This window comes from Amblyomma maculatum, chromosome 1 (assembly GCF_055883805.1).
Source record: "Amblyomma maculatum isolate TAMU_Amacu chromosome 1, ASM5588380v1, whole genome shotgun sequence".
Taxonomy (NCBI): domain Eukaryota; kingdom Metazoa; phylum Arthropoda; class Arachnida; order Ixodida; family Ixodidae; genus Amblyomma; species Amblyomma maculatum.
The window spans coordinates 236,026,163-236,045,114 of record NC_139344.1 but is presented as its reverse complement, the minus strand read 5'-3'; the positions used below and the strand labels follow the sequence as shown (position 1 = coordinate 236,045,114).

The 18,952-nt window shown below is 49.0% G+C and overlaps 1 protein-coding gene across 1 annotated transcript; it reads right to left on the bottom strand.

The window, feature by feature from the left end:
• Positions 1 to 6,086: 6,086 nt before the first annotated feature.
• Positions 6,087 to 17,605, bottom strand: ringer (tubulin polymerization-promoting protein ringmaker). Its single transcript, XM_084590619.1, has 4 exons — positions 17,279 to 17,605; positions 14,487 to 14,704; positions 11,900 to 12,032; positions 6,087 to 7,611 (listed from the first exon to the last, which is right to left on the bottom strand). Exons 1-4 carry the CDS (start codon positions 17,603 to 17,605, stop codon positions 7,429 to 7,431), a joined length of 861 nt encoding a protein of 286 aa, XP_084446745.1. The 3' UTR covers positions 6,087 to 7,428.
• Between the last annotated feature and the right edge of the window lie 1,347 nt (positions 17,606 to 18,952).

Here is an 18,952-nt window from a genome sequence, read left to right as displayed (position 1 = left end):
TATTTGATTTTAAAGTGACCTTGACAGATACTGCACCTTTCTTATAAACCAATTTACAATTGGAGCGAACGCTTATGTAGGCTGCGCTTCGCATGACTCTAAATTTGAACTTCAATTGACCGTAACCTAATTAAGTGTGGGTGTCTACGATTCCGTGCTGTCGACCCAAAAGATTACCGGCCTTCCTTTCTCCAAAACCGAACTTAAATGGAGTTACTATGGTGGAGTATCCGGGTTGGATCCTGACCGCCGGCGGCTGCGTTTTGATGGAAGCGAAACGAAGAAGCATCCGTGTGCTGTGCGATGTCAGTGCACCTTAAAGGTCCCCAGGTGGTCTTAATTACTCCGGAGCCGTCCACTACGGCCCCCTTTCTCTCTTTCTGCTTACACTCCCCCCTTTCTTTACGGCGTGATTCAGGTGTCCACAGAGCAAGTGTGATAGATACTGCGCCTTTCCTTTCCTATAAATAAATTATCATTTTTTATTAAACGGAGAGGCAGCCCTGTGCTGTGCGATATGAGCGCACGTTAAAGGCCCCCAGGTGGCCGAAATTACTCCGTAGCCCTCCACTCTTTCCTCTTTCACTCCCCCCTTCCTCCCTTCCCTCAAGTTTGGCGGATATTACGTCTTTCCTTTTTTATAAACCAATTTACAAATTACGCCAATAAATATGAAAACCTGACCTTGACCTGGTTATGCGAAGGTGTCCACCGCATCGCGCTGTCCTTTCAAAAGTATGAAGAGCCTTCCTTTCCCCAAAACCTAAGTAAAAAATTATGGAAAATCCGCGAATTGAATAGGCGGTGTTACAGAGGCTATCGCTGCAACACTCAAAGCTTTCGCTCTCTCACGAGGTTCAAGCCATGCTTAAACCACACTTTTTTTTTTTTTTTTATTTCTTGGGTTTTCGCGAGAGGAAAAAAAGATACACCTTGGCTTCTTTTATAGCAAATAAATCGAATGTGGTTTCTGAAGCTACCCTCCGATTTTGCAAATGAGAGTTGTCTGAAGTGAATATTTATTAATTTAATAAAGATGTCTCAATTCCTAATTAGTTGATTGCAAATCAAAACAGCTTTTGGTTCGCATAACCGCTGGTAGCTTTATGCTGGTTTGGTTTGGTTTGTCGGGTTTAACGTCCCAAAAAGATTCAGACAATGAGAGGCGCCGTAGTGGAGGACTCCGGAAATTTCGACCACCTGGGGTTCTTTAACGTGCACTGACATCGCACAGCACACGGGCGCCTTGCTTTTCGGCTTCATCGAAAAGCGGCCGTCGAGGCCAGGATTCGACCCCACATCCTTGGGCACAGCGCCGAAACCACTGCGCCACCACGGCGGGGCTCAGCTTTATGCAAGTGCCTTCCCTGGCCAACCTAAAATGCCTTATTTTTTAACCCTTGGCTAAAGTTAGCTGGGACACCCTATAGGAAGTTTGCATGAAGCGATGTATGCTGGGTATGCCGCCATGATATCGCTGGCAGCAGACGGCGGGCAGCGCAGCCAGGCTGAATTACAGCGGTTAGAATTGAACAAGTGCCTTGTCGTTTTCAACGACCCACCGAGCAAGCACGCGGCTTTTCGTGCGCTTCCCTTACGTGCGTGCAATTCTCGGCAGATATTCCTGAGGAACGTACGCGTTGACGCTGTGCCCGAAAAAATCGGGCGCGCAATGAAGAATGCAAAGCAGTGTGACGCGGACCTGTTCAAGCTACGCGCGAACGACTGAACGCACTATGCGTCTGGACCTGGCCGCCCGTCGACATCGCCGACATTCATGATTTCTAGCTCTGGCTAGTAGTTTTTGATACTTGCCCGGATTGGCGTCGATCTCGTGTGTACTGGCCCGTGCGAGCCATTCGCGTCGACGTCGCTAGAGGGATCCTTTGCCTTCTCGCATTCATGAAGACGTATTTTTGGAATCGTGAAGAACCCGCAGTCGGCCTGTCCGGTCGCGCCAGCATCGTCTGCACGCACTACGCGACCACGTAGACGTAGACGTAGCGTGGTAGTGCCGTGCTGCGTCGTCTGCTGTCAACGACATCATCATGGCGGATTACCCAGCATGCATCGCTTCATGCAAGCTCCCTATATAACGTTACCCCCAGTAGCTTTATTTCAAGTGTTGTTGGGTACCAAGTTTGTTAGAGGGCCACGCGTTGTGGTGCGTATGACTTACTAATGTGTGTTTGGGATGTGTACTGATATCACAGTAATAACAAATTTTAAAATTGAAATGATTTAAACAAGAAAAATTAAAATTCTTGCAATGAAAACGCGGTGTTAAAGGCGCTTCGCGTTATACTTTTGAGGCGAAGCTTAGGCGTCCAACTTTTGTTTACTTGCACATCTCCGCTATGATGTGGGTATTTGCACTTTACAATTTGTGCATGGGAACATGTTGACCAGTTGAATTTTCTTGTTAATTTAGACCGTAGCCTCGTTGACCTATACTGCTCCAACATTTCCAAATTGAATGAGCAGTATTTATAACAAATAATGAATAAAAATAAGAACGATCATAACCGTTGGTTGCCTGGGTGACAATGGCGCCTTAATTGGAGCCACCAGAACGCTGCTCCGGCACGGCCATATGTGAGCTACACTGAATAACAGGACCAAGTGCTCAAACATTACACTCGAACAAATGTTCTTCATATATCCTCCCGCACGCACATGCACAAAGGAAAGGCGAATGAAACAGGTGTAATGATAAACTCCCCTGCAGATATGGGTGCTGAGGAAGCGGCTGCCTTGCCCAAATTCAGACATCTGTAAAGAAGACAAAGAACGGAAAACGCTGCGGCATCGCCATCACCATCGCTTGTCTCCGGCGCCCATCTCTCGCGCTGAAGCTGTGCCCTGCGGCTGGCAATTCGACCCTGCTGTGCCCGAGTTACTGGCAGCGCTAGACGTTCAAACCAACTATTAAATCCACATTTCACTTGGTGGAGGTGCGGGGTATCGATCCCAGTACCTCTCGCACACAGTACCTCTCGATAAACAAGGACTTTATATTGGGTGAATTTCTCGCAGCCGTAAAATACGCACCTTGCAATTTGTAAGTTGCTACACAGGCCTAGTAAGTTTAGGCTGTACAAACTCCAGCCCCACAATTCAGTTATCTTGTCCTGTTCTATATACTTAGATATATATATTTTTTTACTTACTACGTGGGATGCCAGGCTAGGCCTTACGTGAGTCCGCTTCATCCCAAACCATGGCTATGACCTTCAGCTTCAACGTGCGGAATAAAGGGGCCGGCAGGATCGCATCCAATAAAAGGAGGACCACATTCTTTGCTGGCTTTGAAAAGAACCGCGCTCCTAAAGGCAATAAAAACGGTGGAGGCTGCGGTGTACACAATGTCATTTACAGCCAAGCTAAAGTGTAGCCAGGCACATACCATGTACACGGTGGTCCACTCCAAGCACGAACATGGCTCAGCGTGGCTGCGCTCCGCGGAGCGTCAGCGCATCCGGAGCGGCCGTGCAGCAAAGTGGCGCAGGCGCACAAGAGCCTGGAGGCGGTGCTTCGTGTCGTCTGCTACAGCGCCGAAGCGCACTGTGCTTGCACTCTTACAGCGTTTTTATAACTAAAACAGCAAAATAAATAAGCCCCAAAGAAAAGATTTGTATCGGTTCTTTTGAAATTGTTAGCGTGTCGTATGTCAGACGGCAAACGAGAAATTAAGAATGGATCGATCTTTCAGAAATAATCCGACAATAACTCCCCAAGACAGACCAGCCGCTTACTCGGAACTAATTGTTTGGAGGAGCTTATCAGCCTAGCTTACGTATAACAAATTGCAGCGCCCAAGCTAGCATGGTCGGCCAGTTGATGAACTTCCATAAGATTGAACAATACGCTGCCGTGAGCGAAGTGCGATAACGCCATCTCTGCGCGTTTGGCCACTGCCAGGTGCGCGTTTCAGTAAAGGAAGCACAGTGCGCTTCCGCGCTGCAGCAGACGACACGAAGCACCGCCTCCAGGTGCAGCCTCCGCCACTTTGCTTCGATGCGCGGCCGCGCCGTATGCGCTGGCGCTCCGCCGAACGCGGCCACGTTGAGCCGTGTTTGTTACAGTTGACCACCGTGTACACCGCCCTCACAGAAACGCGCAAATTCGAAACAGCGCTCCGCCGTTATCCCTGTGCTATAGCTGGCGCTCCGGAAACTGAGTTCCGGACAAAAAAAAAAGGGGGGGGGGGAGGGGGGAACCCTGGTGTTTGCTCTAATTATTAGGCGCAGGGGCTGCTTGTAAGGTGCACGGCCTTTTCGACATTTTTTTTTTTCGTATGGGAGAAAACCTAGGACAGGGGGCGCTGCGCCGCTCTGTGCGTCAGCGCCCTCCATGGAGACCCCATCAAAACCCCCGCGAAGCGCGGCCGCGTCGTCTGCTCCCCACCGCATTGAAAATCATGTTGTCATCTGCTCCGCGCAGCATTCCAGCGCGTGTTTGCGCACGCGGTTGTTTCTCTCCTCCTCCGACCGAGTTCTGGCCGCCGTCCCGCACCAGCAAAGAGTGCAAAAAAAAAAAAAAATCTAGAATGAAAATATGACTGCGCGCTTTTCCGCAAAACTTGTGAAAACGGTAACGGGATGGCTGTCGGCTTTTTTTTTTTTAAGTTATCTCTTACCGCTCGTATCTCTGGTGGTGCCGCAGCAGCCATCACGGAACCGAGTCGGCCTCAATAAACAGATATACGTCAATCGTTCTATCATACGCGATCCTGCTTCGGGAGCTCAAAACTGCGCACTCGCTAGAGGAGATAACTGAACTAGGAATTGCACAGCGTAGCTGTGGAATTAAGAAGACAAAGGTTTCCGTGGAGATGTTACCGCCTGCATGGAAAGTCGTCCAGGAATTTCCTCTCTTCGCCTAGTGGAGAGAGGAAACTGCCGCAAAAATGGCATGCCTCGGCTTCTAGTCAGTGACCCAGGACGTTAGGAACCCTTCATCGTTAAAGGTAGATAGGTCATTGATTTCGGATGGCAGCGCCGCAGCAGCGAACTTCCCCTGGCTGCTGTCAACATGAACCAAAGGGTAAGGCGGCATGCTTTGTGCCTTTGTTGGGAACGTGTCCAAAACACGTCGAAAACAGGCACCACGGCGCCGGTAGCATCCTGTGTATTCCTCACACTGCTGTAGCGAATGGGTCATTATGGGTGGCAACGTTTACTTTCGTTCACCTTGTTGGGGGGTCGCCTAAAACGTCTTTCCCCAAAGAGTTGAATGGGTCCCTGTCAAGTGAGCAGTCACAAAGGGAAAGGAAGCTCCCCAACTGCGCACGGAGCGCTCGTCACTGTGTACGCGCGTATCAATTATTCTCCACGAGAAGGCTGGATCCTTCATTCTCTGAACGTAGACAGAGACATCAAGAGGTGCTGCCTCAAGTCCTTCAAAATACTTGTAGCTCGCCTCTCGCCTTCTAGTAGTGAATTCGAGTTAGTTTTTCTTTTTTATGTCTGAGCCTGCCAACAAGCGCTCTTTGAAAATGTTCGCGGCGATCAATTATTTCTCGCTTTAGAAAGCACCGATAAAAAAACACGTTTCCAGCCAGGATCTTTGTCAACCAGGGAACCTAAAAATGCAAAAATAAGAAACCCCACTGGCAAAGAGCGCCGGCTTTGCGCACGGCTGCACGCGACCATCCCCCTCCTCCTCACTCTCCTTCTCCTGCTCCGTGTGCACGTGCGGCTGCGCATAGCACACGTTCCCGAGCGAGCGGGCTGCGCAGATGCCGCAGCGCGCGCGCGGCTGTGCGTAGGCACGGCCGGTCTCGAGCGAGAGAGCGCTTCTCTTCGCGCGCTCTTCCCGGAGAGAGCGCTTGCGCGCGCTCTCCCTCGAGACCGGCCGTGGCGTAGGTTTTGTAATTCCTCTCCGCTCCGCTAGAATCCGAGCGCTGGCGTCGCGGAGCAAACTCCAGCTTGTGCGCACGCAAGCAAGCGCATACACACACGCACACACACACACGCGCACACACGCGAGCAGAATCAAGATAAATTACGCTTGACACCTTTAGGATAATCGCCCCTGGTAAACTGGCTCACCTGTTCGCGCTTCTTAACACAAGAACTGGTTAATGCACGATACACCACTTTTTATTGAACACTACAGCGACAACAATAAAATTACACAGCCTGAAGAAACACCGAATGGGGATGTACGTCGGTTGTAAGAGCTTCGTATAAAAATCTCATGTCTGGTGTCACCGTGTAAGCCCGACTTAGCGTTGTTGTGTACAGAAGAAAACAATGATGCCAACCCGTCCTGTGCAAAAGCCTGCTACTGAGAGAAACGTTGACACCATAGACAGATGTCAGCGAATGAACGAGGATTGAGATTGAACTCTATAGGTTCCCACTTTCTGAAATTGCAGATAGGCAGTTATGAAAGGAAGCACGTTCTACCCACGCCCCTACACAATTGCATCAACGTTTTTTGTTTGTCTTGCCCATGGCATCTACAGGGCTTGGCTCAGTTTGGCAACCGGAGAGGTTTGCTGCAAGAATGAGCATAGCAAAATGGCTGATGCTTTCCTAATGGCACAGAGAACGCTGAAGTATATAAAAGAACAGTGCTATGTATCGACAGTCTGTTGCTTCGGCGATTCAGGAATGCTTCCTTCGTTCAAATAATTTCCTTTTTCGGCGAACAGTGTGGTGTAGATACTATAGCTTAACAACTTTCCTTAACATAACTTGTGACCTTCCAGAAAGTGAGACCACAGGTTGCAAGCACTGGCAAGTGTCTGCTCGCAGAATTTAGTGGTGGCGACACAGCAAAGACGCGGGGCTCATCCACTGCTTGGGGAGGGAGACGATGATGCGGATGTCAGCACGGAAAGTGCCTTGTGCTGAAAGCTTATCCTGTTTACTTCAGCTGACAGTCATGCGCCGGACAAAAGCTGCGGAGTTGTAATCGTACATTTCCCAAAAGAGTACGCAGTTGCCTTAACACAAGGAAGTTATCAGCCGCTCAGATAGGTCGAAGAACTGCTAAACCGTAAAGTATAACTCGTGGCACATTGTAAGGTTGTGACCTTTAACAGCTCCTTCCGCGTTCAGCCTGGATTCTGTGCTTACGCTGACTGCGTCAGCGCAGCTTGCGTCACTTCAAACGCTTTTTGAGGAAATGCGCCCCTCGGTAACCGTTTCGGGTAAGGCGCGGGTTTCTTGTCAGCCGATGCATGCAGTGAGCGCTACTACGCTGATCCCTGCACCGAACTGCTGAGGCCCAATAAGCGTGAATCACAGTTTCAAAACGAACAAAAATAAAAGAAGCGAAATGGCGTCGTGTGCGTCTCCAGCTGTGGCGCGTGATGCGAGAGGCGCGCGAACAGGCTTGTGGACAAGCGGTCGGGCGACGCAGCGTGCCGGGACGCCGACTGCGCCCCTGGCCCTCCGCGAAGCCTGGTGGACGCCTTCAGTGGGTCTTGTTGTAATTGCCCTCGTCCTTGTAGCCGCTCACGTAGCCGGAATCCGCGGCGACGTCCTGGCGGCCCTCCTTGCCCCGGCCCTTGCCGGCTTCGTCGAAGCGCTGCTTGTGGGTTCCCGTGTACTTGGTGTGGTCTGTTAGCCGAGCTACAGCGCCGCCTGTCGCCACCGGCTGCGAGGAAATGCAGACAAGCCCGATGAGGACGCATGGCCGCTTTGTGGACGAGCAAAAATGAAGACAGCACACAGCAACACATTCCCACCAGTCAATAGCGGCACTTCTACACCAGCGTGTATGCCTCGTAAAAACGAGCTCGCGAGTTCGGTCTTCACCTTCGTTGCTACCACAAGACATACGGCGTCAAAATAACAAGCCAAAAAATTCTAGGGGCCACCTTGGACCACTAAAGTGCGATGAGGCGAAAGCCTATATTGCGTGGTGGTCCGAAGCTCTCCACTACGGCACCTCTTTCTATTTTTTCACTCCCACCTTCCTCCTTTTCCTTACGGCGCTGTTAAGGTGACCGTGGAGGAATTGTGACAGATACTGCGCCTTTCCTTTCCTGTAAACCAACTTGAAAAGCCGCTGATGCCTGTATCTGCTTCTGTATGCTGTGTGGTGCGGTGTTGGAGGAAGCGCCAAACGAAAGGAGTCACACGGACGCCTGGATCGGACGCCCGGTAGGGTCAGCTTCGTATATGCGTGAATCGCCTGGTGGCGTCACAGTGAGTCATCTCTGTCATTATTATCATCGCTGTCACAATCACCAACTACCACCAATTATCATTATCGGTCACTATCACTAATTAGTGGCAGCGGTCTCCATGGCAATCGCGTTGGCATGGCTAGACAAAGAGAAACTGCCCGACGTGGCTAAGTCAGGATGATTGACAGCTATAGTGTGACCGAACGGACCACAGTATGAGCCATTAAACAATATCAGCTTTTTTACTCCTGTCAAAATCACTCAAGCATGCCTTGAGGCGACTGAGGAACCCTCCCATCTCTTGAAAAAAGCGCCACGCATCTGTCAAGAAACATTAAAAAACACCTAGGGTATCCACCTAATGAACTGATATGCAAATCATATGCAAGAGAAAAAAACAGTTCGACTTCGTCGCTCGATGACGAAGCTTCCCTCAGAACCTCCTGACGTCTGAGATGAGCCTATTTTGAACTTCCGGCTCTTCGTTTCAACTATTGCTTCTCTTAGGCTGTAAATACAGTGATGTGAAGGCGAGACGCAGCTCATTTTTCAGGAACTGAGTTGGTTTAAGGTTTAAAGTCTCAAAGCGGCTCAAGGCCTAATGTCTCTGGAAATTTCGACCACCTGGATTTAACGTGCCTTAATATCATACAGCACACAGACACCTTGCTTCTCGCCTCCAACGAAAGCGGCCGGGATTTAATCCATGGCATTGGAATCACCATTCGAGCGCCGGCCATAACCGTGCACTTGGACTCTGCCGTGGGTCATTTCAAAAATCGACGTGGGTATTTCACCCAGAGTAATTCAGCTTTATCGCACTGCAAGTGTGTGAAAATAACAGAACTAATTCAAAGTATGGCACGTTTTTGCTTACAGTCAGTTTCGCATATAAGACAGGTTTTGCGGCCAATTAAATGCGCACCTGTCTGAACCAGAAATAAAACAGGCGTTTTCTAATTCGCATTTCACCGCAGACATTTCTTTGTTCGATTAGATGAACTTCATATAGGAGCAAGGACAATATATTTCTAGATGCCACCAAGGACGTTGAACTTCGAACAACCCTAATAATGACGGCGAATTTGACCTCATACGTTATTCATATATAAGAGGACTTCTCCAAATGGCTCACCGACAACAATAAGAGCGGGAGCCTTCTGCGGTTCCTTACGGAAAATAATTTACACGAGGTTTTATAATATGCCTTATGGTAAGTTTGCGTAATAATAATAAAAAAAAAAAAAAACTAGGACGTCCTCTTCCGATATCGGAGCTTTGGCAGAGCTTCCTTGAAAGATAGGTTTTGTTTGGTTGGTTTTGTGGGGTTTAACGTCTCAAAGCGACTCAGGCTATGAGAGACGCCGTAGTGGAGGACTCCGGAAATTTCAACCACCTGGGGTTCTTTAACGTGCACTGACAACGCACAGCACACGAGCGCCTTGCTTTTCGCCTCCATCGAAAAGCGGCCGCCAAGGCCGGAATTCGATCCCGCTTCCTTGGGAACAGTAATCGAGCGCCGTAACCACTGCGCCACCCCGGCGGGGTCCTTGAAAGATACTCGGCTCGACTAGCATACCTATTATGTTATTTTCAATCAAAGAGCAGAACTGACCCCCTTCTGCATGGCGCTTGAGCCAACTTGTACCAGGCTTCAAAAAAAAAAAAAAAATGCACTGCGAAACTTTGATTTGTGCAAAACAGCCGTGTTGATCTGGTCAGTTTATTTATATTAAATTGGCCTGACTTGCTAATTAGCATGAGGTACATTAACATACTTCATTAGCGTAACTCCTTTAATGGAAATGTTGCCTATGAAACATTGAAAAATGCACATCTCTGCCGACTTTGAAGTATAATCAGTTTGTTACTTTCCTTACATCAAACCATTTCTCAAGTTTTATATTTAAAAAAGCTAGGCTGAAGTTAGCCATGAAAAGAAAAAGTATAGTTAGTAATTACTCATTAACTGTCGCCCAAATGCAGCCTGCAAAGGAAAGCTACATCTGAGTAGGCTTATGGTTGCGATTCAGTAAGCAACTACTGTTATTACAATATCTACTCTACCCTGGGGCATTTTCCTTAAACATTGATTTATAATAAGGTGATGTATCTTCGTTAGCAAACCAGACATACTGAAAACCTACGCTGACCTGATCAAAACGACTGCTTAGAACCCTGAACTGGTAGAATTATAGTCTTAAGTCATATATGCTATATTAAAACAGGCGCTCCGCAAATTCTAAAGCAAGTGCTTTTGCGAAATTTGACTACAAGCAGCAAAGAGCGGACATACTAAATTAGCCACATTTTTATTAGCCTGCCGCGGCTTCGGTGTCATGCGCTGTACGCCACGCGCTGTCTAGAATATTATATATATATATATATATATATATATATATATATATATATATATATATATATATATATATATATATATATATATATATATATATATATATATATATATATATATATATATATATATATACACACACGAATAGATGAGGGGAGTTTGCTGTTGCGATGACTTGCGTGAATCAATTGCAGCTGTGTAAATTTCTGCCATGCTATACAAAGAAGTAAAGAAGTTTCGCTAAAACAAAAAAAAAACATTCACCAGCCGCAATTACATTAAACTGTCCGTTACATTGCAGTTCAGACTTGGCCTGTAACTCCGTCAGCACTGCAGATGTTTCAAGAAAGGGAGTAACCAGTCGTCTAGCGCACTCCCTTTTAAAGGCCTGGTACGATGCTCAAATAGCTTGCACATTTCGTTAAGAAAATACACGGAATACCCATTGTTGGCAAAGGAGGCATGGTCTTACCTCATGGAATAGTAATTCTGATTGCAGTTAACAACATAAAAAAGCCTTTTAGCACGACATCAGTCCCTGCGATTAGCAACTTAGAAAATATTGCAACCTCGGTTAAAACATTGGTAACTGCGAAAACTTCGCATGTGTTGACGAAGGAATCGGTTTCTGCTTCCAGCCGTAAGCATATACCGCATTTTTATTGATAAAAATGTGCCGCAGGGCTTGGGCAGCAAACCCTGCCCCTAAAAAGGAGCGCACTAAAGGATAGTTCAATACGACCTTTTTTTTTTCCTCGTATAGGACAATTTGTTTTTGCACTGTACTGTGCTTCAGTTAAGGCCCTGATGGGATGTTGTACGGTTGATGCTTATACGCACCGTCGTACATATCTGACAGGGATATGCGCCACAGCTAGCGTTGAGGAAGCTCCGGTGCATGCGGCGGGGATAAAATCCAAACTAGGTCGAAGGAGTTTGACGCCGGAATTTAAACTGCCCTGTAAAGAACATTTACGGAGGGTATACGATAGTAGCCGAACTCGAGACCCTTGGATCCATATTCGACGGCACGATCGCACGGCTCGGTCAAAGCGGGGCTTTACATCTCTGCCGGTCTTTCACATAATGGGGTATCTCTAAAAAACATGCTAATGCGCATGCGTGCGATGAAAGAGGCACTAATGAAGGGCTACTGAATAAATGAGCAGCAAAGTGCATGTACGCGAACAACGATCCGCAAGGTGAGCCGGGAAGTGGGAGCATCATACCCTTAAAATACCCTTAAAGGCGGAACTTAAGTTTTTCTGAAAAATAATTTGCTATCTGGGGTCTTAATTATTTTTTATTTGCAGGTGTAACTTTATCAAAAAGCGCACCGCGTTCGCTGAGCCAATATAAGTGGCGTGCCCATATAAGCAACTGCAGGGCGTCCTCACCGTTGTGCGTGTGGTGGCTGGCGGGCCGCACGTGCTCAGCTTGTCCTTGATCTCCTCCACCTCCACCTTCTTGTTCTTCCCTATCACCTCGAGGAACTGCTGGTACTCTTTCAGGTTCAGCGCCTTCTTCGTCCTGCCCCCGGTGACCAAGGCAGTCGGCGTGAAAGGAGGAGCAAGTGTCAGCGCGTCGGCACGACAGAACGGACTTGCACTCCCAACGCCGACAAGACTAACACTGCTTCTCGTTTGCTACATTGTAGTATGTGAGTTTCTATATTTAGTGGTACAGAAGGTATATTCACGGGGGTGATGTGTGACATTCTCTGGTGTAGCGTGCAGACTCAGCAGTGCAAGCCGGTACAGGTGGTTATAGGCCAACTAGATGTGCCTAAATCCCCTAAGGGCTTTAGATGAGCCTGTAGCCTTTCGCAGTGTTACATGCACCATAAAACTGCCGCCACTGTGATGCGGGTGCAGAGGTCAAAGCCTTGGCGTCATGAATCTGTGCGTCATTTAAAGTCAGCCGCTTGTGTTGGCACCATTGAGGATTGTTTTCCTTCGTTTAAGTCATTTCTGCCTTATTTTCTATTACTTATGCATCGCCGGAAAAACAGTTCCATGTCGCATATAATCTCATGTTTTGACGACGGACCGCTTTTATGTCGTAGACAATTTACGACTTCGTGCCAACATGCTCGCCCAAAAATTGTCGTTTCTCATAGTACGGCAAAATGCGTCATGAGCCGTTAAGAATAGCGGATGTTTCCGCAATTTAGTCGGTAAACAAAAAACTGCAGTTAAATAAGTACATTTTACACCCGTGTAAGGCCATGTAGCTAGCGCGCTTCAAAAATACAACCTGCCGGTACATGCCAACAAATGTCCTTCTTAAAACACTGCACTAGACTAAGGCGTTGCAAGAAAACGAACGCTGCGGCGCGATCAGATCACAGCGCCCCCCTGCCGCCACTGGCTGTGGCTCCTTTATTAAGCCGCGTTCAGACTACGTGCGCAACGCACGTATCGTTCGTAAGGATCGTAAGCGTAAGCGCAAAAAACGTAACGTGTCTGTTCAGACTGCTGTCGTATTGAGCGTAAAATGCGCAACGTACGCAGCCAGCGTGGGCGTAAATGTCGGAGGACCCGCGACTTTTACGACTATTACAGATACGTCTGTTACGCGCGACCAATGCGCACAGCCGTTTCGGTTTTCCTTTTCCGGTCACGGGGCTTCCGGTCCTCCCAGATTTCGCGCGCAAACCCTTGTAGGCGACATCATCCAACGCTCCTACTCTGCTGCAGTGTCTCGACTAGCCGGTGTTGTGTTGTGTCGGTGATTGTGTCTGTGTCGGTGATTGTCTGCCCGCAGCTTGATCATGTGCAGTGCGGAATATTCGCTGTGGAATTATCAGCCTCTCATAAAAAAAGTTCGGCAGAGGCCGGCTCTCTACTACGAGTAGCTGAAATCGCGCAGAGAGAAGTGCAAAACGATGCCTGGCTGCAAATTGCCAGTGCGCTGAGTCAAATTAGTAAGTGGTTTATCAATCCGTTTTTTCATGTGCGAACAAGCTCTCAACAAGCAAATGTTTTCTCTAGTTTAGAAAATTGAGGTTATGGAAGCGGGGGATGCTCGCTTCATCCCCGTGCATTCTCGCAGCCCATCGACTCCGTTGACAAGTGAGGAAACAGTTGGCCTGCAGCGAAAGGCCGATGCGGGGCGACGTTGCGGTCGGCCGCAGAACGGAGCTGGTGCGGACTCGTCGAAGTTTGAAAGAAGCTCACCGTAAAATAGAAAAAGAAAACAGCATTTTCTGAGGGGGGGACGAGGTTCCGCGGACGTCTCCGTGTCTGCCGCGCGCCCCGGCTCATTGTTTGATGTCAGTAGTACGGCCTTTGAGTCACCGCCCCGGCCCGTCTCCAAGATCGCTCCGGGGCACTGGTAAAATCGCAAGCAGGAATGCAGGCCTGTTTTGGTGCGAGAGAGTGCGATCACGGGACACCGAGCAGGAGTGCGCTGTACGTCGACAATGAGAGCGGGCACCGTGAAGAAATGTGCGAAGGAGTGAGCGGTGGGTCAGCACGGTGAGCGGACGTTTGAAAACTGTGTGCGAACGTGCGTGTGCGAAATGAAGAAATGTATTTGTAATCGAGTGGTTAATTGTTAATATACCCATTATTCTTTTTCGTGTTTTATTTGTGTGTCCAGTCTTTTCTTTCACATCTCATTTTGAGTTTGAAGAGCCCAGACCTCCGCTATCAGCCGCTCGCTAACCGGCGCCATGTTGAGAGCGGTGATTGGCCGGTCGTAAAGAACGCATCTTACCGAACGGCCCAGTGTGAACATGCGCGGTCGCAAGCTACGTAAACGGGAGTTCCAGCCGCTATGCGCACTGCGATAAATACGATACTTACGACGGATGCGCACGTAGTCTGAACGCGGCTTTACGCATCGCATGAAAATTAGAAGTGGTCCCAACCACGGCTTCACGCACGCGTGCACCATCAACACTGTCACCCTCTCTAGAAAACAATTCGCCTGAACCTGTGCGGATATCGGTTCAAGTCTCGTCAAGACATGGCTACTCACTTGGCGACCTGCTTGAAGTAGATGCCTGTGTCTGTGGTAGTGATCTTCTTGCCGTCAATGACCTTGGCCTGCTTGAACCACTTGTCGCTGTTGGAGAGCGTGATGGCGTCACCGGTGCTCTTGCTGTCGCCGAACTTGGCAAACGCCTTGAACTGACCGTCGAACGACGTTGGCGGCACCGGCGAGCCCGGTGCGGGCGATTCCGGCGGCGTCGCCATCTGCGCATGCAACGGAGGGGAACCGTTAGAACGACGCACTCGTGCACCGTGCGTACGCGCGGTGACACGAGCGCGACCGCTCGCGGGCGTGTCCACCACCAGGCGTGACTCCGGAATATCGGCTCTGCTTCGCTGGCGTGCCGGAAGGTCGTCGCGAGACAAAACGCGGGAGAAACTGACAACTTTTTGCCTTGCCCCAGTTCATTTCTGATCCCCTTGCAGTTCCTGTCCCAGTTCATTCTCTGCTTTTCATGCTCCAATTTATTAACGCGAAAGCGTTACTTCGCTATGTTCACAGATTTCTATCCGCAGACCGCGTCCGCAAAATCGTGTCCGCAGCAGTTGCGGCTAATTGAGAAGTGGTAGAGGTTAATGAGTGGTGTCAATTGATAGAGGGTGACGTAATGTTGCTGCAGAAAAAATAATTAGGCCAATAAGCTAATTAGGTAATGAATTAGAATAACTGGTTCACAGGAAAGGAAAGGCGAAGTATTTGCCACACTTGTTTTGTGGACACCTGAACCGCGCCGTAAGGGAAGGGAGGAAGGTGGGTGTGAAAGAGAAAAGAGAAACGGGTGCAGTAGTGGATATGACGTCAAGGATGCGACCTCACGCAACCGGAAGTAGAGCCGAAAAAAGGGCATAGGAAGGGATATTGGTCCGCAATTCGAGAGTACTAAAGACTAAAAGGGGTAAACAAGAAGTGAATTAATGTGAGGTAGAGGATGTGACGGCACACAACCGGAAGTAGAGCCGAAAAAGGGCATAGGAAGGGATTGGCGCGCAATTTGAAAGTACCAAAGACTAAAATGGGCAGACAAGAAGTGAATTAAGCTACTAGAAGCAACTAGAAGCAACCAACAGCAGCATCCGTGCCTTCGCATTACTCCAATATAGATTCTGCAATGCTCTTTAATTTTTTATACTTTTCACACTTAATTCTTGCGAGATTTTTCGCACAGGCGGCGTGCTATTAACTATATGTTGTCACGTTTACCAGTGTGGGCTGTGCAACAGATGAGAGATTTGACACATGATAACAAGCAGTCATGGCCAAGAAGTACCAAAAAAGGCGAAGGTACCAAGAAAAACTTTTCTCCATCTTCTTCCTTTTATTGATCTTTTTGGCCATTCTGGATTATGAATGGGTACTTCCTATCCCTAATATCCAGTTTGGTTTGCGTAACAAGCTTTCGCGAGACAGAAACGATGCTTTAGCGTTCCTTTCCACAAAGCTATCTATAAGTGCCTTTCTAAAGATGTTACATTAGACGTCATTATGCACTCAACAAACAATAAATGTCATTCTTCAGGCCTGTAATTTCTGGTCTGTTTTGAACATTATGGACAAAACACGCGTGCGCTCTGTGTTAAGGTCTGCGATCCGGTGTTCATATGGGCAGATGAGTAAGAAAAAGAGCCTCCAATGTACACTTTACGCTCTCGTCGGAGGAAGGTAAAGCGAGGACAGTCTGCATTAGGGCATGTCGAAAGACGTCTTGCGTTACTGCTTCATTTGTAATTGCTTCAAGTTCCTTCATAAAGTGACGTAATACATTTTTATCAAGCAAGCGGGATTACGCACGCAGAGAATTGTCACCCGCACGGCGAGAGTACTAAAGAAAACGCTTTATGGAAGTGCCGGTGCGAGCATGGTCAGTGCCCATCTCCACGGCACTCAGAAAGCGTTTGCTTTCAGCTTTGCATTTTACTAACAGTCATCAGTTAACCAGCTATCACACATGACGGCTGCTCTTTCTCAACCACGATGCATACTATGACAACGATGTCTGTACTACGATGTCTGTACCGGAACGATGTCTTCGGCAGAAGGGCGTGAAGATATAACGTGCAAAAAGAAACTGTACCTGTTTGGTGGAGGGGAGAGAGGGGTCGGGGTGCGTTAAACTTTCGTCGGAATCCTAAATCCTACCCACGTGTGGACGACAGCATGCTCAAGATAATCGGATTATGTTTGCGCGTTGCTCGAGAAAAGGGCTCGCGGCGGCTGCTGTAAAGTGCACGCATACGCATATACCAGGCTGATCGGCAAGTGGCCGCGCAACCGACAAGACGAACACTTGAAGAGACCTCTAATATTGTTAGTGTGTTGGCGTGATTTCATGTCGGAATATGTACAAAATTTGGCTATCGTACAGTTATTTATAGACTGTGGATGCGTGTGTGTTTGCATTGGTTCTTATGGTGAATGGAAGAGTTGCCGATGTATTCGTATTGCTCAATTTGTTTCAGTGAGGATCAGCTGCCTGTGACAACCTTCCCATTGCAGGGTTGACACCAAAATGCACGTTATGGGATACCGGATGCAGTCTTCGATCTCACAAGCCGCTCTCCTGATTTATAATCAGGCGTCGCGAATACTTTGTTCGACAGAATTTGCCCTCAGCCTTCACATGGAAACCACGCACTAAATTCATGCTGCGACGACTGTCGAGGTTTCTTTGGGCAGTGAAGCCCACGATCGGCATATGCCCGTGCTTGGTCCCAAAATTTCAGAGCTGACTCCTGGGTGCCATGTAGCAGGTTCGAGTGCATTCGCATACATATACTCACGGACATGCGCATCTCGTAGAATTCTTCTCTCATCACCCTCCGCACTTCGTCCACGATGCGCTCCTGGAGGATCTGGAACTGCTCCTGAAGCACGCCCAGGGGCCAATGCACGTCGTCGTCGATGGCCGACCTGCAGGGCCTCTCGTCGGCCACGTCCGAACAGTTATCGACGTCGGAGTCCGACGCGCCGTTGTCCGCGTCTCTGCGGCGACTGTCTTCTTCTGCCGACTGCGGCGGCACGTCGAAGTCCTCCACCATGAGCACTTGCATGCGGCGCGAGTCACGCCTGCCGCCGGCCCCCGCGTCGCTCTTGCGCAGCTTGCTCATCGCTTGACCCGTCAGCGACCCGGAGGCCCCGAGTATCTGCCCAAGCCAGCTGCGGCGGCCCAGCTACGCACTGGCCGCTTCGGAGACTCGCAGCGAACGCAAGAGACGCCGCCCTGGGCCGTTCGCTGTCTCCACGCACGAGCTAGTCGTCCACCACTCGTCGAGAAAGGCACGCGGCGCGTCGGCGGAGGGCCACCCAGTCACTGAGCCCCCATCGGCCGTATCGCCGTCTATGAAGACGCGTGGCCGTGCGATGTATGCAAACGCGTTTTTCACACTTGAAGGTTCAAAACGAACCACCCCCCCCTCCACTCTCTCTTCTACAGCACGCCTTTCGCGATCGTGTCGTGCGTCTTCGCGTCGCCTTGCTTCCCCCTTCTTCGTCTTTCGGAAGGGGTCGATTCAAGGAGAGCTTGCGCAGGCGAGAGCGTTTGGTTGCACCGGTTAGGCGGGCAAATTTCGATTGGCGGACGAGGCCAGGGCCGCCGTAATTACGCCTCTGTCACGCTCGTCTGGTCGTCTCAGTTCCACACAAATGTGATATCACGCCCAACATCTGAGCACGACTTGCGTGACACGGAGGATGAAATTAGTCAAGAGAAATGAGCGGGAGAAAAGCTCCACTTAGTTTAGCTACCGTTACTACAAGGCCTTTTGCGGCATACGCAGCGAGCGCATCCGCTTTACTTGGCCGCTGAGCAATGACTCGAGACCCCTCCCTTCCAGAATCTTACTTTCTCGCTCCTAAAGTGAACGAAGCAAGTCTCCGGGAGTATGTCTATAAACGAATTTAGTTGTCAACTTCAGACTGCTTTCTCCAAACTTCTCACTTTCCTTGTATAATTTTCAAACTTCATTGCGTTCAATTCTCATTTTTAAACCGTTAGACCGGCATTAACAACCACGTTGCGGTCGCTATAACGTTTTCCTTTCGGCGCTTTCGGAAGGTACGTCAAATGGTTGCAATGATGAGCACCCAGGCTGTCCGCTGTCCTGCTTAGTTGGCTTCTCCGTGTTACACACTAATGTTGGAACAGAGCTTGCTTTAACGAAACTAACAGAACGGGGCGCCATATAAGGGCAGGCGTCGTCCTGGTTTTCCGTGCCGTGGACTGCGATGAAACACGACTCTTCGTAGGACTGGATCTCGGCAGAAACGAGTCAACGTGGTGGGCGAGGATAGAATCACAGTCATCACCGCCAAAGAGATAAGACCATCGGGCATGCTCGAAACCTCCGATTTCAAAAAAAAAAAAAAAAAAAAAAAGACGTTTGAAAGACTCATATGTACATACAAACAACAAACCCTCAAGAGTAAGTGCTTTTCTGTAACAGTCCAATTGACTC

Bases quoted from the DNA above. Each gene is read 5' to 3' on its own strand.
- ringer (XM_084590619.1), bottom strand. From the start codon at position 17,605: ATGAGCAAGCTGCGCAAGAGCGACGCGGGGGCCGGCGGCAGGCGTGAC. The intron at 14,705-17,278 runs GTGAGTATATGT...TTGCATGCGCAG, and splicing joins TCTACGAGATGCGCATGTCC to ATGGCGACGCCGCCGGAATC. The intron at 12,033-14,486 runs GTGAGTAGCCAT...CACCGGGGGCAG, and splicing joins TACTTCAAGCAGGTCGCCAA to GACGAAGAAGGCGCTGAACC.